This window comes from Triticum urartu, chloroplast (assembly GCF_003073215.2).
Source record: "Triticum urartu chloroplast, complete genome".
NCBI classification, from domain to species: Eukaryota; Viridiplantae; Streptophyta; class Magnoliopsida; order Poales; family Poaceae; genus Triticum; species Triticum urartu.
In genome coordinates, this window is record NC_021762.1 from 25,083 (window position 1) to 50,504 (window position 25,422).

Below are 25,422 nucleotides of genomic sequence, written 5' to 3' on the forward strand. Positions count from 1 at the left end.
CTGACTCAGGCCCATTGTCGAATCCTACTCAGCAATTGTCGAATCCTACTCAGCCGAAAAGGGGGTACTTATGTATGGCGGAACGGGCCAATCTGGTCTTTCATAATAAAGAGATAGACGGAACTGGTATGAAACGACTTATTAGCAGATTAATAGATCATTTTGGAATGGGATATACATCCCATATACTGGATCAACTAAAGACTCTGGGCTTCCATCAAGCCACTACTACATCGATTTCGTTAGGAATCGAGGATCTTTTAACAATACCCTCTAAGGGATGGTTAGTCCAAGACGCGGAACAACAGAGTTTTCTTTTGGAGAAACACTATTATTATGGGGCTGTACACGCGGTAGAAAAATTACGCCAATCTGTTGAGATATGGTATGCGACAAGTGAATATTTGAAACAAGAAATGAATTCAAATTTTCGGATAACGGATCCTTCTAATCCAGTCTATCTAATGTCTTTTTCAGGAGCCAGAGGAAATGCATCTCAAGTACACCAATTAGTAGGTATGAGAGGATTAATGTCGGACCCTCAAGGACAAATGATTGATTTACCTATTCAAAGCAATTTACGCGAGGGACTTTCTTTGACAGAATATATAATTTCCTGCTATGGAGCCCGCAAAGGGGTTGTAGATACTGCTGTGCGAACAGCAGATGCTGGATATCTTACACGTAGACTTGTTGAAGTAGTTCAACATATTATTGTGCGTAGAAGAGATTGTGGTACTATCCGAGGTATTTCTGTAAGTCCTCAAAATGGGATGACGGAAAAACTTTTTGTCCAAACACTAATTGGTCGTGTATTAGCAGACGATATATATATCGGTTCACGATGCATTGCCGCGCGAAATCAAGATATTGGAATTGGATTAGTCAATCGATTCATAACTGCCTTTCGAGCACAACCATTTCGAGCACAACCAATATATATTAGAACCCCCTTTACTTGCCGAAGCACTTCTTGGATCTGTCAATTATGCTATGGCCGGAGTCCTACTCATAGTGATCTGGTCGAATTGGGAGAAGCCGTAGGTATTATTGCAGGTCAATCAATTGGGGAGCCAGGGACTCAACTAACATTAAGAACTTTTCATACTGGCGGAGTATTCACAGGGGGTACTGCCGACCTTGTACGATCCCCTTCGAATGGAAAAATAAAATTCAATGAGAATTTGGTTCACCCCACACGTACCCGTCATGGGCAGCCTGCTTTTCTATGTTATATAGACTTGCATGTAACTATTCAGAGTCAAGATATTCTATATAGTGTGAATATTCCCTCAAAAAGCTTGATTCTAGTGCAAAATGATCAATATGTAAAATCCGAACAAGTAATTGCGGAGATTCGTGCCGGAACGTCCACTTTACATTTTAAAGAAAGGGTACAAAAGCATATTTATTCTGAATCAGACGGCGAAATGCACTGGAGTACTGATGTTTACCATGCGCCCGAATATCAATATGGTAATCTTCGCCGATTACCAAAAACAAGCCATTTATGGATATTGTCAGTAAGTATGTGCAGATCCAGTATAGCGTCTTTTTCACTCCACAAGGATCAAGATCAAATGAATACTTATGGTAAAAAAGATAGGGAAATTCTTGATTATTCAACGTCGGATCGAATCATGTCCAATGGCCATTGGAATTTTATCTATCCTTCTATTTTTCAAGATAATTCAGATTTGTTGGCGAAAAAGCGAAGAAATAGGTTCGTCATTCCATTACAATATCATCAAGAACAAGAGAAAGAACTAATATCCTGTTTTGGGATTTCGATTGAAATCCCCCTTATGGGTGTTTTACGTAGAAATACTATTTTTGCTTATTTTGACGATCCCCGATACAGAAAAGATAAAAAGGGTTCAGGAATTGTTAAATTTAGATATAGGACCCTAGAAGAAGAATATAGGACTCGAGCGGAAGACTCAGAAGAGGAATATGAGACCCTAGAAGACGAATACAGGACCCGAGAGGACGAATATGAATATGAAACCCTAGAAGAATCTAAATATGGAATCCTAGAAGACGAATACGAATATGAAACCCTAGAAGACGAATATGGGAGCCCAGAAAACGAATATGGGAACCCAGAGAACGAATATAGGACTTTAGAGAAAGACTCAGAAGAGGAATATGGGAGCCCAGAGAGCAAATATAGGACCCAAGAGGACGAATATGGAACTCTAGAGGAAGACTCAGAAGACGAATATGGCAGCCCCGGGGAAAGCGCAGAGGAAAAATATGGTACTTTAGAGGAAGACTCAGAAGAAGATTCAGAGGACGAATACGAGAGCCCAGAGGAAGATTCCATCTTAAAAAAAGAGGGTTTGATTGAGCATCGAGGAACAAAAGAATTTAGTCTAAAATACCAAAAAGAAGTAGATCGGTTTTTTTTCATTCTTCAAGAACTTCATATCTTGCCGAGATCTTCATCCCTAAAGATACTTGACAATAGTATTATTGGAGTGAATACACAACTCACAAAAAATACAAGAAGTCGACTAGGCGGACTGGTCCGAGTGAAGAGAAAAAAAAGCCATACGGAACTCAAAATATTTTCCGGAGATATTCATTTTCCTGAAGAGGCGGATAAGATATTAGGTGGCTGTTTGATACCGCCAGAAAGACAAAAAAAAGATTCTAAGGAATCAAAAAAAAGGAAAAATTGGGTCTATGTTCAACGGAAAAAAATTCTCAAGAGCAAGGAAAAGTATTTTGTTTCCGTTCGCCCTACAGTGGCATATGAAATGGACGAAGGAAGAAATTTAGCAACACTTTTCCCGCAGGATCTCTTGCAAGAAGAAAATAATCTCCAAATTCGACTTGTCAATTTTATTTCTCATGAAAATAGCAAGTTAACTCAAAGAATTTATCACACAAATAGTCAATTTGTTAGAACTTGCTTAGTAGTGAATTGGGAACAAGAAGAAAAAGAAAAGGCTGGTGCTTCCCTTGTTGAGGTAAGAGCAAATGATCTTATTCGCGATTTCCTAAGAATTGAGTTAGTCAAGTCCACTATTTCGTATACACGAAAAAGGTATGGTAGGACAAGTGCAGGACCGATTCCCCATAATAGGTTAGATCGCGCCAATATCAATTCTTTTTATTCCAAGGCGAAGATTGAATCACTTAGCCAACATCCAGAAGCTATTGGCACTTTGTTGAATCGAAATAAAGAATACCACTCTTTGATGATTTTGTCGGCATCCAACTGTTCTCGAATTGGTTTATTCAAGAATTCAAAACATCCCAATGCGATAAAAGAATGGAATCCTAGAATTCCTATTCGAGAAATTTTTGGGCCCTTAGGCGCTATTGTAGCTAGTATATCGCATTTTTCTTCATCTTACTATTTACTAACGCATAATAAAATCCTGTTAAAAAAATATTTGTTCGTTGACAATTTAAAACAAACCTTCCAAGTACTTCAAGAACTTAAATACTCTTTAATAGATGAAAATAAAAGGATTTCTAATTTCGATAGTAACATAATGTTGGATCCATTCCTTTTGAATTGTCACTTTGTCCATCATGATTCTTGGGAAGAGACATTGGCAATAATTCACCTTGGACAATTTATTTGTGAAAATGTATGTCTATTTAAATCGCACATAAAAAAATCCGGTCAAATTTTCATTGTAAATATGAATTCCTTTGTTATAAGAGCAGCTAAACCTTATTTGGCCACTACAGGAGCAACTGTTAATGGTCATTATGGAGAAATCCTTTACAAGGGAGATAGGTTAGTTACGTTTATATATGAAAAATCGAGATCTAGTGACATAACGCAAGGTCTTCCAAAAGTGGAACAAATCTTTGAAGCGCGTTCAATTGATTCATTATCCCCGAATCTCGAAAGGAGAATTGAGGATTGGAATGAGCGTATACCAAGAATTCTTGGGGTCCCTTGGGGATTCTTGATTGGAGCTGAGCTAACCATAGCCCAAAGTCGTATCTCTTTGGTTAATAAAATCCAAAAGGTTTATCGATCCCAAGGGGTACAGATCCATAATAGACATATAGAGATTATTATACGCCAAGTAACATCAAAAGTGCGGGTTTCCGAAGATGGAATGTCTAATGTTTTTTCGCCTGGGGAATTAATCGGACTATTGCGAGCGGAACGAGCAGGACGAGCTTTGGATGAATCGATCTATTATCGGGCAATCTTATTGGGAATAACAAGGGCTTCCCTGAATACCCAAAGTTTCATATCTGAAGCAAGTTTTCAAGAAACTGCTCGAGTTTTAGCAAAAGCTGCCCTACGAGGTCGCATTGATTGGTTGAAAGGCTTGAAAGAAAACGTAGTTCTGGGGGGGATTATACCTGTTGGTACCGGATTCCAAAAATTTGTGCATCGTTCCCCACAAGACAAGAACCTTTATTTCGAAATAAAAAAAAAAAATCTATTCGCGTCGGAAATGAGAGATTTTTTGTTTCTCCATACAGAATTAGTTTCTTCAGATTCTGACGTAACAAACAATTTTTATGAGACATAAGAACCCCCATAAAAATATTTTTTACTTTACTAGACTTTTGAACTTAGAACACTAACAGGTCAAATTTTAGATTTTTAAGATTTTTATTTTAATAAGTAAAACAAGTCAGTTAATTCATTAAGGTGGTTATGTTTATACCATGTATCAATGGCCAACTCTTATCTTAGTACAAGGTTCTCTCGGAACAATTATTATTTATTTCAAGCTATTTCGGATCTTTCTTAATCTTCAAAAAGAACTAAATTCCGTAATGGAATGGTAGGATTAAAAAAAAGGAAGTGTGGAAAAAATGACAAGAAGATATTGGAACATTAATTTGAAAGAGATGATAGAAGCAGGAGTTCATTTTGGTCATGGTATTAAGAAATGGAATCCTAAAATGGCCCCTTACATTTCGGCAAAGCGTAAAGGTACTCATATTATAAATCTCGCTAGAACGGCTCGTTTTTTATCAGAAGCTTGTGATTTAGTTTTTGATGCAGCAAGTCAGGGAAAAAGTTTCTTAATTGTTGGTACCAAAAAAAGAGCAACAGATTTAGTAGCATCAGCTGCAATAAGGGCTCGTTGTCATTATGTTAATAAAAAGTGGTTCAGTGGTATGTTAACGAATTGGTCGATTACGAAAACTAGACTTTCTCAATTTAGAGACTTAAGAGCAGAAGAAAAAATGGGAAAATTCCACCATCTCCCAAAAAGAGATGTGGCAATCTTGAAGAGAAAATTATCTACTTTGCAAAGGTATCTCGGCGGGATCAAATATATGACGAGATTGCCAGACATTGTGATCGTCCTTGATCAGCAAAAAGAGTATATAGCTCTTCGGGAATGTGCCATTTTGGGGATTCCTACTATTTCTTTAGTCGATACAAATTGTGACCCGGATCTCGCGAATATATCGATTCCAGCCAACGATGACACTATGACTTCAATTCGATTGATTCTTAACAAATTAGTATTTTCAATTTGTGAGGGCCGTTCTCTCTATATAAGAAATCGTTGATTAAGAATATATAGTGAATTCTTGGGCAACTGCGTAAATTTATGGAATCACTTACTTTACTATATCTTTTTTTTGCATAGAATTTTTTTTGCATAGAAAAAAGAAGGGGAATATTGATATATATTAGAGGGTATTGATATATATTATGATCTGATGTGCTTTCTTGGTATCCTAAATATAAGATTAATACTTCAAGTTGCTGAGTTGAGAAAGAGATGGTTGAATCAAAAGAATTCCTTTTTTGAAGTTCAATTTTTATCAGAGGACAATATGAATATTATACCTTGTTCCATTAAAACACTCAAGGGGTTATACGATATATCGGGTGTAGAAGTAGGCCAACACTTCTATTGGCAAATAGGAGGTTTCCAAATTCATGCCCAAGTACTCATCACTTCTTGGGTCGTAATTACTATCTTGCTAGGTTCAGTTGTCATAGCTGTTCGGAATCCACAAACCATCCCGACCGACGGTCAGAATTTTTTTGAATATGTCCTTGAGTTTATTCGAGACTTGAGCAAAACTCAGATTGGAGAAGAATATGGTCCCTGGGTTCCCTTTATTGGAACTATGTTCCTTTTTATTTTTGTTTCGAATTGGTCGGGTGCTCTTTTACCTTGGAAAATTATAGAGTTACCCCATGGGGAATTAGCAGCGCCCACGAATGATATAAATACTACTGTTGCTTTAGCTTTACTCACGTCAGCGGCATATTTTTATGCTGGTCTTAGCAAAAAAGGATTGAGCTATTTCGAGAAATATATTAAACCAACTCCAATCCTTTTACCAATTAACATCCTAGAAGATTTCACAAAACCATTATCGCTTAGCTTTCGACTTTTCGGGAATATATTGGCGGATGAATTAGTCGTTGTTGTTCTTGTTTCTTTAGTCCCCTTAGTAATCCCTATACCGGTCATGTTTCTTGGATTATTTACAAGCGGTATTCAAGCTCTTATTTTTGCAACATTAGCCGCAGCCTATATAGGTGAATCCATGGAGGGTCATCATTGAATTGACTCTTTTTGGAAATAGTATTTTTTTTTTTGCAGCTTAGCTCAATTCATGCATGGTTCCAGATAATCTGCTTGGTTGCAAAAAAATAGTTAGAAATGCGTATGAATATATAGCCTAGAGTTGTAGGAGAGAGAATAGAATAGACTATATTATGGAATTTTCAAAGTATATATGCATTAAGGAGGGTGGAGTCAGGCTAGATCTATACTATAATATCCTTAATGTCTATAAGTGGAGTCCTCTTTTATGCAGGTTTCCACTTTAAGCAATGATTTTAGAATCCGATTCAATAGAAAATGAGAAAATATGCAAACAAAATAGAAGAAACAAATGTATATATATAGGATATTATATTATATATTCCTAGGTTAGATTCATTATCTAATCCGATATATGGATATGGAATTCCCTTCTATGTAGTTCGGACAATTCACATTATCATTTCAATTTGATTTCAATTTGTACTTTTTAGTTACTTTACTTCTCCCCAATAGAGCTTAGAAGTAAGAATTTATTGGTTGATTGTATCCTTAACCATTTCTTTTTTTTGACACGAGGAACTACTCACCATGAATCCACTAATTGCTGCTGCTTCTGTTATTGCTGCTGGATTGGCCGTAGGGCTTGCTTCTATTGGACCTGGAGTTGGTCAAGGTACTGCTGCAGGACAAGCTGTAGAAGGTATTGCGAGACAGCCAGAAGCAGAAGGTAAAATACGAGGTACTTTATTGCTTAGTCTAGCTTTTATGGAAGCTTTAACAATTTATGGACTAGTTGTGGCACTAGCGCTTTTATTTGCGAACCCTTTTGTTTAATCTTAAAAAAAAAATTCTTTCGATTTCGATTAGATACTTTTTTCTTTTTTTAGTAAATTGGTATTTGCTTCCACAATTCCAATTATATCAATACTTTATTTAATTTACTCCTATTTATTACTCCTGGAATTATCTATTTATCGGGACAGATAATACCCCATTCTAGGAAGGGCTGAGTTGAGTATTATTAATTTAGAAGATATGCTCACCTTCTTATTTCCCGTCCTTAGTTTAGGAAAGTGGAAAGTTTTTTCCTTTTATTTTAGGAATTTTGGGAACAGAACATTTCAACAAAGGAAGTCTTTCACCGGTCAAACAAGACGTAAGACTTAATCTAAAAGAAATTACTAGATTGAATCTATTTGCATTAAAAAAACCGATCAAAAAAGGGCGAGCGAAGTAAGTGATCGAAAAACTTTGTTCTTTGTTCGTCCTATCTATAAGAGGAGAGCATATGAAAAATGTAACCCATTCTTTCGTTTTTTTAGCTCACTGGCCATCCGCTGGCAGTTTCGGGCTTAATACCGATATTTTAGCAACAAATCTAATAAATCTAACTGTAGTGGTTGGTGTTTTGATTTTTTTTGGAAAGGGAGTGTGTGCGAGTTGTCTATTTCAAGAATAGATTGGATCTATCCGGCTGCACTTTATAATATTTTTTAGTATTTTTCGGATAAATAAGAAAAGGGTGCACGATCTCGACGAATTACTTCTGAATAAATTCAGAAATCATATGGAAGAACCATAGCATTTCGCGACTCATTGGTAAATCAACTTTGATTCTCTATAAACCAAGAATGTGAGACCATTAACACGGTTAAAGCTAAACTGCTTGAAGTCCAGGCAAAAAGAGGTACTCTTTCTACAACTATATTAGTATTAGTACCAATTTAAACGGGAAATAGCTAATGTAAAATTTATCTGATATAGAACACTCATATCGATAAAATGGTTTGAACTATTTACTAGAAAAAAAAGGGGGCACCCTGCCCTTTTTTAACCAATGCCGAATCGACGACCTATGTATAAAAAAGAGAAATTTTTTGGATTTGAAGAAAAAAAAATAAAAAAGAATTCTATTAATTTTCATTTTCCATTTATTTAGTTAGTTTTTCTTAATGAAATTGAAATTATTAACTAGAGGGCAAATAAAAATAAAGAAACAACTTTGCTGACCATGATATATTTTTATCTAGGCGGAAGAGTCCTCTTAATATTTATCTAGTCTTATATAGGTTTCGGTATATTGAAATATAAACATAAAAAAGAAGATAGAGGATAGGCTCATTACTTAAAAAAAAGATATGGAAATAGCTATAGAAAAAAAAAAAGGAGCGTGAGAGCCAAATGAATCGAAAGATTCATGTTTGGTTCGGGAAGAGATCATAAAAGTTGTAAACTTACAAAATAATCTACTTTCATTAAAAGATTTATTAGATAATCGAAAACAGAGGATCTTGAGTACTATTCGAAATTCAGAAGAATTGCGTAGAGGGACCATTGAGCAACTCGAAAAAGCTCGGATTCGATTACAGAAAGTCGAACTAGAAGCGGATGAGTATCGAATGAATGGATACTCTGAGATAGAACGAGAAAAAGCAAATTTGATTAATGCTACTTCTATTAGTTTGGAACAATTGGAAAAGTCTAAAAACGAAACCCTTTATTTTGAAAAACAAAGGGCAATGAATCAGGTCCGACAGCGGGTTTTCCAACAGGCCGTACAAGGAGCTCTAGGAACTCTGAATAGTTGTTTGAATACCGAGTTACATTTCCGTACGATTCGTGCTAATATTGGCATTCTCGGGTCCCTGGAATGGAAGAAATAATTAAATTAATTAGGCCTTGAACTTCTACTTTCGTTTAGAATTTAGGCATTATTTTTCCCCTTGCTTCCGAAAAAAGAGTCAAGAAACACTAATGGCAACCCTTCGAGTCGACGAAATTCATAAAATTCTCCGCGAACGTATTGAACAATATAATAGGAAAGTAGGGATTGAGAATATAGGTCGCGTAGTTCAAGTGGGGGATGGGATTGCTCGTATTATAGGTCTTGGTGAAATAATGTCAGGTGAATTAGTCGAATTTGCAGAAGGTACTAGGGGTATTGCTCTGAATTTGGAATCCAAAAATGTTGGGATTGTATTAATGGGCGATGGGTTGATGATACAAGAGGGAAGTTTTGTAAAAGCAACAGGAAGAATTGCTCAGATACCCGTGAGTGAGGCTTACTTGGGTCGTGTTGTAAATGCTCTGGCTAAACCTATTGATGGGAAAGGCGAAATTATAGCTTCCGAATCTCGCTTAATTGAATCTCCTGCTCCAAGTATAATTTCCAGGCGTTCCGTATACGAACCTCTTCAAACAGGGCTTATTGCTATCGATTCGATGATCCCTATAGGGCGCGGTCAGCGAGAGTTAATTATTGGGGACAGACAGACTGGCAAAACAGCAGTAGCCACAGATACAATTCTCAATCAAAAAGGGCAAGGTGTAATATGTGTTTATGTAGCTATCGGTCAAAGAGCATCCTCCGTAGCTCAAGTAGTAACTACTTTCCATGAGGAGGGGGCCATGGAATACACTATTGTAGTAGCTGAAATGGCGGATTCACCTGCTACATTACAATACCTCGCTCCTTATACGGGAGCAGCCCTGGCTGAGTATTTTATGTACCGCGAACGGCATACTTTAATAATTTATGATGATCTCTCCAAACAGGCACAAGCTTATCGCCAAATGTCCCTTCTATTAAGAAGACCTCCCGGACGTGAGGCTTATCCAGGGGATGTTTTTTATTTGCATTCACGCCTTTTAGAAAGAGCCGCTAAATTAAATTCTCTTTTAGGCGAAGGAAGTATGACCGCTTTACCAATAGTTGAGACTCAATCTGGAGACGTTTCCGCCTATATTCCTACTAATGTAATCTCCATTACAGATGGACAAATATTCTTATCTGCGGATCTATTCAATGCCGGAATTCGACCCGCTATTAATGTGGGTATTTCTGTTTCCAGAGTAGGATCCGCGGCTCAAATTAAAGCCATGAAACAAGTAGCTGGCAAATCAAAATTGGAACTAGCGCAATTCGCAGAGTTACAAGCCTTTGCACAATTCGCCTCTGCTCTCGATAAAACAAGTCAGAATCAATTGGCAAGGGGTCGACGATTAAGGGAATTGCTTAAACAATCCCAGGCAAATCCTCTCCCAGTGGAAGAGCAGATAGCTACTATTTATACCGGAACAAGAGGATATCTTGATTCGTTAGAAATTGAACAGGTAAATAAATTTCTGGATGAGTTACGTAAACATCTAAAAGATACTAAACCTCAATTCCAAGAAATTATATCTTCTAGCAAGACATTCACCGAGCAAGCGGAAATCCTTTTGAAGGAAGCTATTCAGGAACAGCTGGAACGGTTTTCTCTTCAGTAACAAATAAATTTTGCATGTCTACTCTTGTTAGTAGAATAGGAATCGTTGAGAAAGCTTTTTCATTTGAATCATGCAAAAAAGTTTTCTTTGTTTTTAGTTTAGTATAGTTATTTAAAGAATAGATAGAAATAAGATTGCGTCCAATAGGATTTGAACCTATACCAAAGGTTTAGAAGACCTCTGTCCTATCCATTAGACAATGGACGCTTTTCTTTCATATTTTATTCTTTCTTTTATTTTTTTGCTTCTTCCGAGAAAAAACTGTTAGACCAAAACTCTTTTAGGAAATCAAAAAATCCAGATACAAATGCATGATGTATATATTATATCATGCATATATCATAAAGAAGGAGTATGGAGGCGGTAGTGGGAATCGAACCCGCAACCCCAAGGTTATGAGCCTTATGAGCTACCAAACTGCTCTATACTCTTAAACTAAAGAGGGGTAACTAGTGGATAAAAGAGGGTTGGATACGCCCCTCTACCAATATCTATACAAATAGAATAGTCCATTTATACAGAATGGTAAAGAGGGCTCCTCTATGATTATCAATTCCAGAAATCCATACAAATACGAAAGGGTATTTTATCCTTACCAACTGGATCTTGTTGCACCCGGTAACAAACATTCATAAACCATTTCTCGAAGTACGTGTCCGGATAGCCCAAAATGTCGATAGTTAGCTCTAGGTCTTCCGGTCAAAAAACAACGTCGATGAAGGCGTGTAGGTGCACTATTACGCGGTAGGGATTGCAATTTTTCTCGCATTTTCGTTTTTTCACTCAAACTCAAGGGAGAAACTTTGCTTCTTATCTTTTTTTTTAAAGATTGACGAATCAAATGATATTTCTGTTCTAATTTCTGCCGCTTCTTCTCCCTCTGAATCAAACTTTTTTTTGCCATAATGTGTCGTTGCTATTATTACCAAGTATACGGTTCTAATCCTAGATGGAAAAATAAATAGAAAAAGAAATCTAAAAAGGCAGATCCTCCCTCTCTATCAAGAGTAATGAACTAGGTGCTGATACAGTACAAAAAAACAAACTAAATTAACCAAACTTGCCTGATGTTGAGGCAATCAAGAAAGCTGCATAAGTGAATATATAACCCACGGAAAAGTGAGCTAATCCAACCAATCTTGCTTGCACAATGGAAAGAGCCACGGGCTTATCTCTCCAGCGAATTAAATTAGCTAAAGGTGTGCGTTCATGAGCCCATGCTAAAGTCTCAATTAATTCCTGCCAATACCCCCGCCAGGAAATTAAGAACATAAATCCAGTAGCCCAAACAAGATGTCCAAATAAGAACATCCACGCCCATACCGATAAACTATTCATCCCAAAAGGATTATATCCATTGATAAGTTGTGAAGAGTTTAACCATAGGTAATCTCTTAACCATCCCATCAAATAAGTGGAGGATTCATTAAATTGTGAAACGTTGCCCTGCCATAATGTGATATGTTTCCAATGCCAATAAAAAGTAACCCACCCAATGGTATTTAACATCCAGAAAACTGCCAAATAAAATGCGTCCCAAGCAGAAATATCACAAGTACCGCCGCGCCCTGGGCCGTCACAAGGAAAACTATATCCAAAATCCTTTTTATCTGGCATTAATTTGGAACCGCGTGCATCTAAAGCGCCCTTTACTAAAATCAATGTAGTTGTATGCAAACCTAGAGCAATAGCATGATGAACCAAGAAATCCCCAGGTCCTATTGTTAAGAAAAGCGAATTACTATTCTCATTAACAGCATTCAACCATCCGGGCAACCATAGGCTTCGACCCGCATTGAAAGCGGGGCCATTCGTTGAAGATAAGAGTATATCGAACCCATATGTCGTCTTGCCATGAGCAGATTGTATCCATTGGGCAAATATAGGTTCGATCAAGATTTGCTTTTCTGGAGTACCAAAAGCAAGCATGACGTCGTTATGAACATAAAGGCCCAAGGTATGGAATCCTAGAAAGAGGCTAGCCCAACTTAAATGAGATATGATAGCTTCTTTATGGTCTAACATTCTTGCCAATACATTATCCTCATTCTGTTCCGGATTGTAATCCCTAATGAAAAAAATAGCTCCATGAGCAAAAGCCCCTGTCATGATGAACCCTGCAATATATTGGTGATGAGTATATAAAGCAGCTTGAGTAGTAAAGTCTTGTGCTATGAATGCATAAGGAGGTAAAGAGTACATATGTTGAGCTACTAAGGAAGTAATAACCCCTAAAGAAGCTAGAGCAAGACCTAACTGAAAATGAATCGAATTGTTGATTGTGTCATAAAGGCCCTTATGCCCACGCCCTAATCGACCCCCCGGAGGAGTATGCGCTTCTAAAAGATCTTTAATACTGTGCCCAATTCCGAAGTTAGTTCGATACATGTGACCGGCAATGAGAAAAATAAATGCAATAGCTAAATGATGGTGAGCCATATCGGTCAGCCACAAACTTTGTGTTTGTGGATGGAATCCCCCAAGAAGAGTTAGAATGGCAGTTCCCGCTCCTTGAGCGGTACCAAATAAATGATTACTCGAATCAGGGTTTTGGGCATAAAGATTCCATTGACCCGTCAAAAGGGGTCCCAACCCCTGGGGATAGGGTAATACATCTAAGAAATTATTCCATCGAACGTACTCCCCCCTGGATGCGGGAATAGCAACATGAACTAAATGTCCTGTCCAAGCCAAAGAACTTACCCCGAAAAGTCCTGACAAATGATGATTGAGACGAGATTCCGCGTTTTTGAACCACGAAAGGCTTGGTTTCCATTTGGGTTGTAGATGTAACCAACCCGCTATTAAGGACAGCGTAGAAAGAAATAATAGAAAAAGAGCTCCAGTATAAAGATCCTCATTGGTGCGTAATCCTATTGTATACCACCACTGATAAACTCCAGAATAAGCAATATTCACTGGACCAGCAGCACCTCCTCGAGTAAAGGCTTCCACAGCGGGTTGACCAAAATGAGGATCCCAAATCGCATGAGCAATAGGTCTTACGTGTAAAGGATCCTGTATCCATGATTCAAAATTTCCTTGCCAAGCTACATGAAACAGATTTCCGGACGTCCATAGAAAGATTATTGCTAATTGCCCAAAGTGAGAAGCAAAAATGTTCTGATAAAGACGTTCTTCAGTAATATCATCATGACTTTCGAAATCATGTGCGGTAGCAATACCAAACCAAATACGACGAGTAGTGGGGTCCTGAGCTAAGCCTTGGCTAAACCTGGGAAATCTTAATTCCATAATGCCTTTCAAATCCTCCTAGCCACTATCCTACTGCAATAATTCTCGCTAAGAAGAATGCCCATGTCGTGGCAATTCCACCCAGAAGGTAATGGGTTACTCCTACAGCGCGTCCTTGTATAATGCTCAAGGCTCTAGGCTGAGTAGCAGGAGCAACTTTTAATTTGTTATGAGCCCAAACGATAGATTCAATGAGTTCTTGCCAATAACCACGGCCGCTGAATAAAAACATTAAACTGAAGGCCCAGACAAAATGAGCACCTAAGAAAAAAAGACCATATGCAGATAATGAAGAACCATAAGACTGAATGACTTGCGATGCCTGTGCCCACAAGAAATCTCGAAGCCACCCATTAATCGTAATGGAACTCTGTGCAAAGTTTCCCCCTGTAATATGAGTTACCACCCCTTGATCACTTATAGTACCCCAAACATCCGACTGCATTTTCCAACTGAAATGGAAAATGACTACCGAAATTGCATTGTACATCCAGAATAAACCTAAGAAAACATGATCCCAGGCGGATACTTGACATGTTCCCCCTCGGCCAGGCCCATCGCAAGGAAAGCGAAAACCTAGATTTGCTTTATCGGGTATCAAACGGGAACTCCGAGCAAATAAAACACCTTTCAAAAGTATTAATACAGTCACATGTATGGTAAATGCATGAATGTGATGGACTAAAAAATCTGCGGTTCCTAATGGAATAGGTAACAAAGCCACTTTGCCACCTACTGCTACTAACTCGCCGCCTCCCCACGTTAAGCTAGTACTTGTTGTTGCACCAGGAGCTGTTACGCCAGGCGCAGTAGCATGGATATTTTGTACCCATTGAGCAAAGATAGGTTGTAATTGTATGGCAGTATCCGAAAACATATCTTGTGGACGGCCTAAAGCACTCATGGTATCATTATGAATGTACAAGCCAAAACTGTGAAAACCTAGAAATATACATACCCAGTTAAGGTGGGATATGATTGCATCGCGGTGTCTAAGGACGCGATCTAATAGATCGTTGTATCGAGTAGTTGGATCATAGTCTCTTACCATAAAAATTGCTGCATGTGCAGCAGCACCGACTATTAGAAATCCGCCAATCCACATGTGGTGTGTGAACAAGGAAAGTTGTGTACCATAGTCAGTAGCTAGGTATGGATAGGGAGGCATAGAATACATATGATGAGCTACAACAATGGTTGTAGAGCCTAGCATAGCTAGGTTAAGAGATAATTGAGCATGCCATGACGTTGTTAAGATTTCATAAAGACCCTTATGGCCTTGTCCTGTAAATGGGCCCTTGTGAGCCTCCAAAATATCTTTAAGTCCATGGCCAATACCCCAATTGGTCCTATACATATGACCTGCGATTAGGAAAAGAATAGCAATAGCTAAATGATGGTGCGCAATATCGGTCAGCCAGAGACCACCGGTTACTGGATCTAGTCCTCCGCGAAAAGTCAGAAATTCTGCGTATTTGGACCAATTTAAAGTGAAAAAAGGGGTTGCTCCTTCGGCAAAACTAGGATAAAGTTGAGCCAAAAGGTCCCGATTCAAGATAAATTCATGAGGAAGTGGTATCTCTTTAGGATCCACCCCAGCGTCAAGAAATTGGTTAATTGGTAAAGATACATGAATTTGGTGCCCCGCCCAAGAAAGAGACCCAAGTCCTAATAATCCCGCTAAGTGGTGATTCAACATGGATTCTACATCTTGGAACCAGGCCAATTTGGGAGCGGCTTTGTGATAATGGAACCAACCAGCAAAAAGCATTAACGCTGCAAAAATCAATGCACCAATTGCAGTACAATAGAGTTGTAATTCACTAGTTATTCCAGATGCTCGCCAAAGCTGAAAAAAACCAGAGGTTATTTGGATTCCTCGGAAACCCCCGCCTACATCACCATTCAATATTTCTTGCCCTACTATAGGCCAAACTACCTGAGCACTGGGTCCAATGTGAGTAGGATCACTTAGCCATGCTTCATAATTGGAAAAACGGGCGCCATGAAAGTACATGCCACTCAACCAAAGAAAGATAATGGAAAGTTGCCCGAAATGAGCACTAAAGACTTTTCGAGAAATCTCCTCCAAATCACCAGTATGACTATCGAAATCGTGAGCATCAGCATGTAGGTTCCAGATCCAAGTGGTAGTATCAGGGCCCTTAGCTAGTGTTCTTGAGAAATGGCCGGGTCTGGCCCATTCCTCAAAAGATGTTTTTACAGGATCCCTATCCACAACAATTTTTACTTCTGGTTCCGGCGAACGAATAATCATTAAGTCCTCCTCTTTCCGGACAAGACATACAAAGAGACCCGCCAACTGTCTTTTTAGTGAATCTTTGAAAGATATATATTTTGAAAGATAGATTTTGAAAGATAGATTTTGAAAGATAGATATTGTGATTAGTTCTTTTCTTTACTATCTACCATCCTTCTATTTTTTTTTAGTTATTCACTGGAGCAATTATATATTGAAGTCAATCCGAGGCAAGTGTTCGGGTCTATTATGACATAAAGATTAGGTGCCTAACGGACATTGTTTATCTTGAAAAACAAATATTTCTCGACGTAAGAAAAAAATCTTTTTTATTTTTAATTTAAGAAACTAGTGTATTTTTTTTGAGGGCATAAGCTCCTATCTATATCTACTTTCCTTGAGCATAATATAGGGTTTTTTATTTGATTCTAAATTCCAAGATAACTCATTAGAATTATTAATAAGATGGTCCTAATATATTAGCAATATTTAGATTGCCCCCTCTTTTTATTCACTTTATTACTTCTATTCTAGACCCTATCCCTATGGTTTATTCTTATGAAATATCATATAAAATAGAAGGTATAAGAAATGGATATAATGAAATTCTTGATTCGATCTTACGACCTAATTTATTTGATTAATGGATCAACAACCAAACCACCCATTTTATGAAAAAGAAGGAGCATGGTCTTATTCAAATTCAAAGCGCTTCGTAATCTTCAACCAGTTCTGTGCTTCAATATAATTTCCCGGAGTAAGCGCTATAGCTTGTTTCCAATATTCAGCAGCTTGATCAAACCAAGCTTCCGCAATTTCCGAATCACCCTGTAGAATGGCCTGTTCTCCTCGGTCGGAATAGGAAGTTCCTTCCCTTAGAACCGTACTTGAGAGTTTCCTACCTCATACGGCTCAGAAATTGCTATCTGAATTTCCCCTATCTTAACTGAATTCGATTTATCAAAAATCGATCCAATTTGTTCTTGGGTTAAGCAGAAGAAATTAATTACCTAAGTTTCAAACCCTAATTTTTATCAATAATCAGTTTGATCTTTTTTCCCACCTTCAGAAGAATGAAGCATAGATAGATATAGAGCCTTCGTTCAAATTTTCTGAAAGGTAACTATCCCGGTTTCATATATGAAATCTCTATAGAATCCTTGAAAAAGACTTTTTTCCATAAGAAAGAAAAAAGAACTTACTATCTTTGGGATCTGATACTACACCGCTGCTTAATCCCTTAGTGGATCGGCTCTATTACATAAGCGGATTCCTAAATTTTGCCCCATATCATGGGATAAGTAAGCAGTTTTTTTTAGTTGTATCGACCCAGTCGCTCACTAATTGATCTTTACGGTGCTTTCTCTATCAATTTGAGAAACTTTATCCATAGAGTAGTAGTATAGGCCATACTTTCTTCGTTTTTTGATTCTCGTGAAGTGTCCTTCCTTCCTACAGCTGATAGGGAAAAATCGTTGTTTTTACGATCCCTATGTAGAAAGCCCTTTTTTTCTAGTATTTACTAGAAAATTTGATCCTCTCTTTTTTTTTTTCTTTCTATAGTGGAGATAGTCGCACGTAATGACAGATCACGGCCATATTATTAAAAGCTTGCGGTAAGAAGGGGTTTCGTTCTAGTGCCCGGAAATAATATTCCAAAGCCTTTGTATGCTCTCCATTGCTTGTGTGTATAAGGCCTATGTTATAGAGTATATAACTTCGATCATAGGGATCGATTTCTAGTCGCGTAGCTTCATAATAATTTTGCAAAGCTTCCGCATAATTTCCTTCGGATTGAGCCAACATCCGTTACGGTCGTTCATTCTATTCAAAAAATCTCCGTTCCAAAACCGTACATGAGGTTTTCATCTCATACGGCTCCTCCCTTCTGTACATAATAGTACTAAGCGAAATAATCTATAGAATCAAAATAGAATTAGTCCCGTCTCATTATGAACCGAAAGGGGCTGGTATTTTTCCAAGAAATCTCTAGCCAACCTTCCCACAAGAGGTTTTTCTTAACACCAATGAATTCTATTAATGCTAGAGGAAAACGATAGCTCCAATAATTTCTTTGTTCTCAACGCCTCCTATTTAGAGGAATTAGCTACTTCAACGATCTTTGATGGTTATAGGGGTATCCAAAGTACAAACCTGATGGTTGTTTGTTATCCCAACCATTCTTCCCAGCCCTGATACCGATCAGGAAAGGGGTAATTTCTAACAAAGTTTTTCTCTTGTTGATTCCTATTTCTAGGTGTAGTGCTTTTCTCCCCTATGCTGCCTACGGATACTAATAGAGTAGGATTGGCCTGTAATCCATACCATACCATATCCTGTAGGTGTAACCTTTCGCTCAATACTCAAATCTACAATTGAAGTATCTGAAGCCGCATCAATCGAGGATACACGACGGAAGGAATTGTTAGTTCGCCTCACCTTCCCGAAGCGTGGGTTTGTTTGCTTTACAAATTTGGTTCTCTCTATGCCAACCCCCCTCTCTTTTTCGTAAGACTGAGGTATAGGTAGGGCTAAAAAAAAGCAAAAAAAAGAGTCAAATCGCACCATCTCTATAATAAGTAAATGCCTTTTTTTCTCCTGAGGTTGTCGGAATTATTCGCAATAAAATATTGGCTACAATTGAGGAGGTCTTATCAATGAAATTTCCATTTCCACGGGATCTAGGCATAATTCCCAACCCATTCTATATAGAATTGTTTTCATTCCTTCACAAAATAACATAAAAACAAACACATTCGATTCTTATAATTATAAATAGATTGATCCATATGCTCTACTCTAAATCCATATGCTTTAAATGGATAAGAGAGATATGGATTTTCCGCTCAGCTCAAATTGTATCCTTTTCCTTCTGCTTGGACACGAAGAGATATGAAATATTTGACTAAGACTGGATTTCATTCCACTTTCCTATTTCTGAACAACAACTTATGTTATCAACTATTTCGTGTTTTCAAAGTTATTAATTGTCTCATACCCTATTTTGGATTTCGATAGTATGGTGTAGCGTATCTTATGCAAACGGAATTCTAAGGTTTCTTTATTTTATTATGCAATAAGAAGAATTCTTCCATTTTCTTTTTCTTTAGTTGCGGGAAAACCCAAATTAAAACTTTTATTTTATAGCGAGCGCAATTTCTAGTAAAAAATCCTGTATCCTTCCACTTAGATCAAAAGGAATTTTTCCAATAGAACTATGGAACCCCCGAGTGGTTGCGGTTGTACCTGTACTGCAGGAATAAGAAAACTCGCTATTCACTCAGTTTATTTTCCATAATAAGTTATGTAGGAGAGATGGCCGAGCGGTTCAAGGCGTAGCATTGGAACTGCTATGTAGACTTTTGTTTACCGAGGGTTCGAATCCCTCTCTTTCCGTTTTTCTTAATTCATCAACGTTAAGGATCACAATGTATCAAATCAAATAACAATTTTTTCCAGCAATAATATAATATCTTATATTATCTTATTTTGATTTAATAGAAATTAGAAATTCTCTATAGCAAATTACTGTGGTATGTAAAATACACATAGAGGAAAAAAGAAAAAAGGATCCTAATCCTAGGGTTAATCAATTTTAGCTAGTTGATGGGAAAATACAAATTAATGGTAATGGTCTTAGGGCGATTTAGTTCGGGGAAAGGGGAAGGGGAAGAAAATTCTATGAACCTTTCCTTTTTTCGTTAAGTTCAAGTCTGACGAGAGTAATATTCTACAACTAACAACTCATTTATTTTGAGACCGACCCACTTCCTATCTAGGATTTTATTTACTAGTCCTTTATATTCCAACGTGTCAATCGCCAAATGCTTTGGCAATTTCCCCGGGTCCGATGAAGCAATATAATTTTGAACCAGACCTTTTGATCTTTGGTTATCTTTCGTAGTAATAATATCTCGGGGTTTGCAACGAAAACTTGGTATATTGACTATACGACCATTAACTAAAATATGTCTATGGTTGACTAATTGGCGGGCCCCAGGAATGGTTGAAGCCATACCCAATCGAAAAAGGATATTATCCAAACGCATTTCAAGTAATTGTAGTAAAACCTGGCCTGTTGACCTTTTTGCTTTTCCAGCGATATGTACATATCTAAGTAATTGTCGTTCTGTCAGACCATAATGAAAACGCAATTTCTGTTTTTCTTGAAGACGAATACGATATTGCTCCTTTTTCCCAGAATTGAATTTTTTTTTAAGATTACTTCCGGATTTAGGTGTTTTTCTAGTGAGTCCTGGTAAAGCTCCCAGACGGCGTATTTTTTTTAAACGAGGTCCTCGATAACGGGACATGAAGACTCCTTTTTTTATTTTATTGAAATTTCATTTTACACAATTAATTTCATTGTATTTACATTACAGAATACATCGAAATTAAAACTGAATTAAACTACAGGATAAACAGAGTAAAATCAACTAAAGTACCCCAAAAAATGGAATTTCATCAAAATCTTTTTTTTTGTATATATATTATTTATTTTATTGTTTTGTATCTAGCAAAATTGTAAGGTAAAAAACATAAAAGATCCTGGATTCTCCATTTAATTCGGAAAAAAAGAGATTCTTGTTCGTAGAACATCGATAGAGAAAAAAAAGCCGACTATCGGATTTGAACCGATGACCCTCGCATTACAAATGCGATGCTCTAACCTCTGAGCTAAGTGGGCTTACATAACGGAAATAGTGTAACAAATAGAAATAGGTATAGTATAGGAAATCCGTAAAATCTCAGATATTAGTTATTAATCTTAGCTATTAACTAGTTCTAAATTTGAAGTTATACTTATAAAAATAAAAAAATACTAAAACTTCTTAAAGATAAAGTTAGCTTGATATGCTTAACTATAGGATATTAAAAAATAAAATTATAGAATTTATTGGTATTTTCATTCGATCATTATAGACTTTATTATTTGTTAATAATTTGAGGATTAATATTTCACTAAGGGGAACATAGAGTCAGAGTAAATAAAATTGCTAATTCTGATTAGAAAAAAAGAATAAATATCAAGCGTTATAGTATAATTTTGAATACTATAAAAAAGTAAGACGGGAGGTGGGGGAGATAAAAACTTTTGGATATATTGATTCGGATTGAATTGCAAATACATCAAGGATAGAATCAATTCAATTCTGAATTGCAATAAGCAAGCGAGGTCTCTCAAATAGAGTCGAACTGAACTGCTAGACTACGTTGAGTGATGAACTCAATGATTCAAAAAAAAACTAAGAGATGGATGAAATTACACAAGGAATCCTGGTCTCAAAGAAGAGGGAAATGGGGATATGGCGAAATCGGTAGACGCTACGGACTTGATTGTATTGAGCCTTGGTATGGAAACCTGCTAAGTGGTAACTTCCAAATTCAGAGAAACCCTGGAATTAAAAAAGGGCAATCCTGAGCCAAATCCGTGTTTTGAGAAAACAAGGGGTTCTCGAACTAGAATACAAAGGAAAAGGATAGGTGCAGAGACTCAATGGAAGCTGTTCTAACGAATCGAGTTAATTACGTTGTGTTGTTAGTGGAATTCCTTCTAGTTCTAAATTAGAGAAAGAGGGGTTTTATACCTTATACATTTAATAAACACGTATAGATACTGACATAGCAAACGATTAATCACAGAACTCATATTATATTCTAATTATAATATAGGTTCTTTATCTTTTTTAAAAATGAAATTAGAAATGATAATGATTATGAAATAAAAAACTCATATCATAATTTTTTTTTTCATTATTGTGAATCCACTCCAATCGAATATTGAATAATCAAATTCTTCAATTAAAATTCAAAGTTTTCGAGATCTTTAAAAAAGTGGATTAATCGGACGAGGACAAAGAGAGAGTCCCATTCTACATGTCAATACTGACAACAATGAAATTTCTAGTAAAAGGAAAATCCGTCGACTTTATAAGTTGTGAGGGTTCAAGTCCCTCTATCCCCAAATCCTCTTTTATTCCCTAACTATACTATATTATTATTATTTATCCTCTTTTTTTTTCTTTTTATCAATGCACTTTTTTTCTTTTTATCAATGCAATGGGTTTAAGATTCATTAGCTTTCTCATTCTACTCTTTCACAAAGGAATGCGAAGAGAACTCAATGGATCTTATCCTATTCATTGAATAGATTTCTTTTTTATTAGAGTATCGGCAAGAAATCTTGGTTATTCACTCTATTTTTAAGTTTTATTTAAGTAAACCATGCACAATGCATAGGACTACCCCCCCCATTTTCAAATTTTAAATTTGAAATACTTTAATTAATTTTTAGTCCTTTTAATTGACATAGATACAAATACTCTACTAGGATGATGCACAAGAAAAGGTCAGGATAGCTCAGTTGGTAGAGCAGAGGACTGAAAATCCTCGTGTCACCAGTTCAAATCTGGTTCCTGGCAGAGAAAAAAAAAAAAAGATCCACCGAATAGGTATTGATCCAAATACCTCGAGATGGATTGTGATACATATTCATTAATAATATTTATTCATCTAAGTGGATAAATCTATAATATAAATATAGAGGCACTTCTTTTTCTTTTTAAAGAAGTTTAAAAATATATCTTTTCTTTATGATAAAGAAGGGGGTGAGATTCCCCTTTATTTTTTTGCGTTTCTTAATTTTGTATTCCGCTATTCCGACGAATATTTTTTTAGTCTTGCTTATCTTTATCTTATCTTATTTTCCTAGTTGTGCTAAGTAATGTGCGCGGTACAAAGTTCCTGGTAGAGAACTTCTTTGAGTCATCCTATTTTTCTGTTCATATGAAGGAAATTAATATGCGATTTTCAAAATAGGGGAATCCAAATGAAACCCTTTTTTTGCTCAGTCTATCTGGAATGCTTTTGTATAATTAGGAATTAATTATAAATAGGTATTCCGTTTCATCTAGGAAAAGAACCTAAAAATATTCCTTGACTTGAATAAAATCTGGAGTTGTGTTGTATAAGTGAGCATGAATTTCTTATCATTCAATGAGCATCTTGTATTTCATAAAAATTGGGGGTTATATAATCCTTACGTAAGGGCCAGCCTATCCAACTTTCAGGCATTAGGATACGTTTAAGGCGCGGATGATTATCATAAGAGATTCCCACCATATCATAAGATTCGCGTTCTTGAAAATCGGCACTTCTCCAAATCCAGAAGACAGACGGAATTCTAGGATTATCCTTTTGGGCAAAGACTTTTATGCAGACTTCTTCTGGATTATCTATACCATATTGTATTCTCGTAAGATGATACACGCTAGCTAAAGATCCACCGGGTGCTACATCATAAGCACATTGGGAGCGTAAATAATTGTAACCATATACATATAAAATGACAGCAATGGAATCCCAATCCCCTGCTTTTATTTGTAAAGTCTCTATTCCTCGGTGATCAAAGCCCAAAGATCTATGAACCACCTCATGTTTGACTAGCCAATTAGATAACCAACCCTGCTGCATTGTCTTCATCTCTCCCTCTTTGTATAAATATTTCACATTTCGGATGCAAGTTTGAAAGATTGCCCTGCTTTTTATTTTTCTACACAAAAGAGCCCCTCTCCTAATTCACTAATTTGTAGGAAGGTACTGAACTTTTGGATTTGAAAAAAGTTTCAGAAGATATATCTAATGTAGATGGTGATTGATAGAGCAATTCTTGCTCATAAGTTCCTGTATGAGTACTGCGCCTAACATAAAGCTTGTGACTGGTAGTAAAACATCTATTTTTATTTTGAGATAGAGTTTGATCCTCAACTATTTCTCGCGATATCTTCTTACGAAGTTTTGTTAGGGCATCTATAACTGCCTCCGGTTTAGGTGGGCAGCCCGGCAAGTAGACATCCACAGGAATTAACTTATCAACTCCCCGAACAGTACTATAGGAATCCGTACTGAACATTCCCCCTGTAATAGTACAGGCTCCCATAGCAATGACGTATTTTGGTTCAGGCATTTGCTCGTATAATCTCACTAAAGAGGGAGCCATTTTCATTGTTACCGTACCGGCTGTTAAAATTAGGTCTGCTTGCCTAGGACTTGATCTTGGTACCAATCCATAACGATCAAAGTCGAATCGTGAGCCTATTAATGAAGCAAATTCAATGAAACAACAACTGGTACCGTATAGAAGGGGCCATAAACTGGAGAGTCTTGACCAATTCGAAAGATCATTTGGTGTAGTTGAAATAACAGAATTGGAACTTGTTTGGTCAAGTAAGGGAAACTCAATCAAATTCATAACTGTCTCAATAGAATCTTTTCCTTCTTTTTTTTTGTCTAAATATTCAGTTAAGACCATTCCAAGGCTCCTTTTCGCCATGCATAAACTAAACCAACAACTAAGATAAGCACGAAAATCAAAGCTTCGATAAAAACGGATACACCCAATACGTCGAAACTCATTGCCCAAGGGTATAGAAAGACGGTTTCCACATCAAAAACAACAAAAACGAGCGCAAACATATAATAGCGTATTCGGAATTGTACCCAAGCCCCTCCCATGGGTTCTATACCCGATTCATAACTAGAAAGCTTCTCTGGTCCTTCACTAACCGGGGCTAAAAGTCCTGAAATCGAAAATGCCAAAATAGGAATAAGGCTTGCTATTATTAGAAATGTCCAAAAAATATCATATTCGTGAAGCAGAAACATAATGTACTCCCATTAATGTGGAATAGGCGGAACTTAAATTAGTCAATTCAATTCAGCATTGTCAATTTATCCAGAACTTCTCTCTTTTCCTCGGTGAAACAAGAATCTTTTTTGTTCAAACAAAAGCGCTTAGTTTAAGTTTAGCCTTTGTTTCCTCTGTGCTGCATCTTCTTTAAAGATTCATCCAATGGAATCCCAACTCCCTTTCTTTTGGATTTCCATTCTATTTAGATATGGTGTATGTAGATCTAATTCTTATATAAAGAAAACTTTCTCGTTTCACTTTGTCTCGCTTTCTCTAGAATCTCTAGAAAAAAGAATAGCTCTATCCTTTATTTAATATTTAATAATAAAATAATAAGAGACTATTAAATAAAAATGAGAATACTACTAAATTAGAACCTAATTAAGATAGTAGGACTAATCTATGCAGTATAATTAATGAGAAGTAATACTATAAAA

At 36.7% G+C, this 25,422-nt stretch overlaps 14 protein-coding genes and 6 non-coding genes across 20 annotated transcripts; 9 read left to right on the plus strand and 11 right to left on the minus strand. All coding sequences in view use genetic code 11, as the record gives it.

Annotated features, from left to right (window-relative positions):
• Nucleotides 1-74: 74 nt before the first annotated feature.
• rpoC2 (RNA polymerase beta' subunit) lies at nt 75-4,514 on the plus strand. The gene has a single exon. The coding sequence runs from the start codon at nt 75-77 to the stop codon at nt 4,512-4,514; it is 4,440 nt and encodes a 1,479-aa protein (YP_008239241.1).
• A 289-nt stretch (nt 4,515-4,803) lies between these two features.
• Nucleotides 4,804-5,514, plus strand: rps2 (ribosomal protein S2). Its single transcript has one exon. It carries the CDS (start codon nt 4,804-4,806, stop codon nt 5,512-5,514), a length of 711 nt encoding a protein of 236 aa, YP_008239242.1.
• A 270-nt stretch (nt 5,515-5,784) lies between these two features.
• Nucleotides 5,785-6,528, plus strand: atpI (ATP synthase CF0 subunit IV). Its single transcript has one exon. It carries the CDS (start codon nt 5,785-5,787, stop codon nt 6,526-6,528), a length of 744 nt encoding a protein of 247 aa, YP_008239243.1.
• Nucleotides 6,529-7,100: 572 nt separating this feature from the next.
• Nucleotides 7,101-7,346, plus strand: atpH (ATP synthase CF0 subunit III). The gene has a single exon. The coding sequence runs from the start codon at nt 7,101-7,103 to the stop codon at nt 7,344-7,346; it is 246 nt and encodes an 81-aa protein (YP_008239244.1).
• Nucleotides 7,347-7,800: 454 nt separating this feature from the next.
• Nucleotides 7,801-9,175, plus strand: atpF (ATP synthase CF0 subunit I). Its single transcript has 2 exons — nt 7,801-7,959; nt 8,768-9,175. Exons 1-2 carry the CDS (start codon nt 7,801-7,803, stop codon nt 9,173-9,175), a joined length of 567 nt encoding a protein of 188 aa, YP_008239245.1.
• A 91-nt stretch (nt 9,176-9,266) lies between these two features.
• atpA (ATP synthase CF1 alpha subunit) lies at nt 9,267-10,781 on the plus strand. Its single transcript has one exon. The coding sequence runs from the start codon at nt 9,267-9,269 to the stop codon at nt 10,779-10,781; it is 1,515 nt and encodes a 504-aa protein (YP_008239246.1).
• Nucleotides 10,782-10,916: 135 nt separating this feature from the next.
• trnR-UCU lies at nt 10,917-10,988 on the minus strand. The gene has a single exon. It is a non-coding gene; the product is annotated as a tRNA-Arg (tRNA).
• A 161-nt stretch (nt 10,989-11,149) lies between these two features.
• On the minus strand, nt 11,150-11,206 carry trnfM-CAU. Its single transcript has one exon. It is a non-coding gene; the product is annotated as a tRNA-Met (tRNA).
• A 167-nt stretch (nt 11,207-11,373) lies between these two features.
• Nucleotides 11,374-11,685, minus strand: rps14 (ribosomal protein S14). The gene has a single exon. The coding sequence runs from the start codon at nt 11,683-11,685 to the stop codon at nt 11,374-11,376; it is 312 nt and encodes a 103-aa protein (YP_008239247.1).
• Nucleotides 11,686-11,831: 146 nt separating this feature from the next.
• On the minus strand, nt 11,832-14,036 carry psaB (photosystem I P700 apoprotein A2). The gene has a single exon. The coding sequence runs from the start codon at nt 14,034-14,036 to the stop codon at nt 11,832-11,834; it is 2,205 nt and encodes a 734-aa protein (YP_008239248.1).
• A 25-nt stretch (nt 14,037-14,061) lies between these two features.
• Nucleotides 14,062-16,314, minus strand: psaA (photosystem I P700 apoprotein A1). The gene has a single exon. The coding sequence runs from the start codon at nt 16,312-16,314 to the stop codon at nt 14,062-14,064; it is 2,253 nt and encodes a 750-aa protein (YP_008239249.1).
• A 675-nt stretch (nt 16,315-16,989) lies between these two features.
• ycf3 (hypothetical chloroplast RF34) lies at nt 16,990-18,985 on the minus strand. The gene is made up of 3 exons: nt 18,854-18,985; nt 17,875-18,102; nt 16,990-17,148 (listed from the first exon to the last, which is right to left on the minus strand). The coding sequence occupies exons 1-3, from the start codon at nt 18,983-18,985 to the stop codon at nt 16,990-16,992; spliced, it is 519 nt and encodes a 172-aa protein (YP_008239250.1).
• A 620-nt stretch (nt 18,986-19,605) lies between these two features.
• trnS-GGA lies at nt 19,606-19,692 on the plus strand. Its single transcript has one exon. It is a non-coding gene; the product is annotated as a tRNA-Ser (tRNA).
• A 311-nt stretch (nt 19,693-20,003) lies between these two features.
• On the minus strand, nt 20,004-20,609 carry rps4 (ribosomal protein S4). Its single transcript has one exon. It carries the CDS (start codon nt 20,607-20,609, stop codon nt 20,004-20,006), a length of 606 nt encoding a protein of 201 aa, YP_008239251.1.
• A 301-nt stretch (nt 20,610-20,910) lies between these two features.
• trnT-UGU lies at nt 20,911-20,983 on the minus strand. The gene has a single exon. It is a non-coding gene; the product is annotated as a tRNA-Thr (tRNA).
• A 613-nt stretch (nt 20,984-21,596) lies between these two features.
• On the plus strand, nt 21,597-22,261 carry trnL-UAA. The gene is made up of 2 exons: nt 21,597-21,631; nt 22,212-22,261. It is a non-coding gene; the product is annotated as a tRNA-Leu (tRNA).
• Nucleotides 22,262-22,645: 384 nt separating this feature from the next.
• Nucleotides 22,646-22,718, plus strand: trnF-GAA. The gene has a single exon. It is a non-coding gene; the product is annotated as a tRNA-Phe (tRNA).
• A 571-nt stretch (nt 22,719-23,289) lies between these two features.
• Nucleotides 23,290-23,769, minus strand: ndhJ (NADH-plastoquinone oxidoreductase subunit J). The gene has a single exon. It carries the CDS (start codon nt 23,767-23,769, stop codon nt 23,290-23,292), a length of 480 nt encoding a protein of 159 aa, YP_008239252.1.
• Nucleotides 23,770-23,869: 100 nt separating this feature from the next.
• ndhK (NADH-plastoquinone oxidoreductase subunit K) lies at nt 23,870-24,607 on the minus strand. The gene has a single exon. It carries the CDS (start codon nt 24,605-24,607, stop codon nt 23,870-23,872), a length of 738 nt encoding a protein of 245 aa, YP_008239253.1.
• ndhC (NADH-plastoquinone oxidoreductase subunit 3) lies at nt 24,598-24,960 on the minus strand. Its single transcript has one exon. The coding sequence runs from the start codon at nt 24,958-24,960 to the stop codon at nt 24,598-24,600; it is 363 nt and encodes a 120-aa protein (YP_008239254.1).
• Between the last annotated feature and the right edge of the window lie 462 nt (nt 24,961-25,422).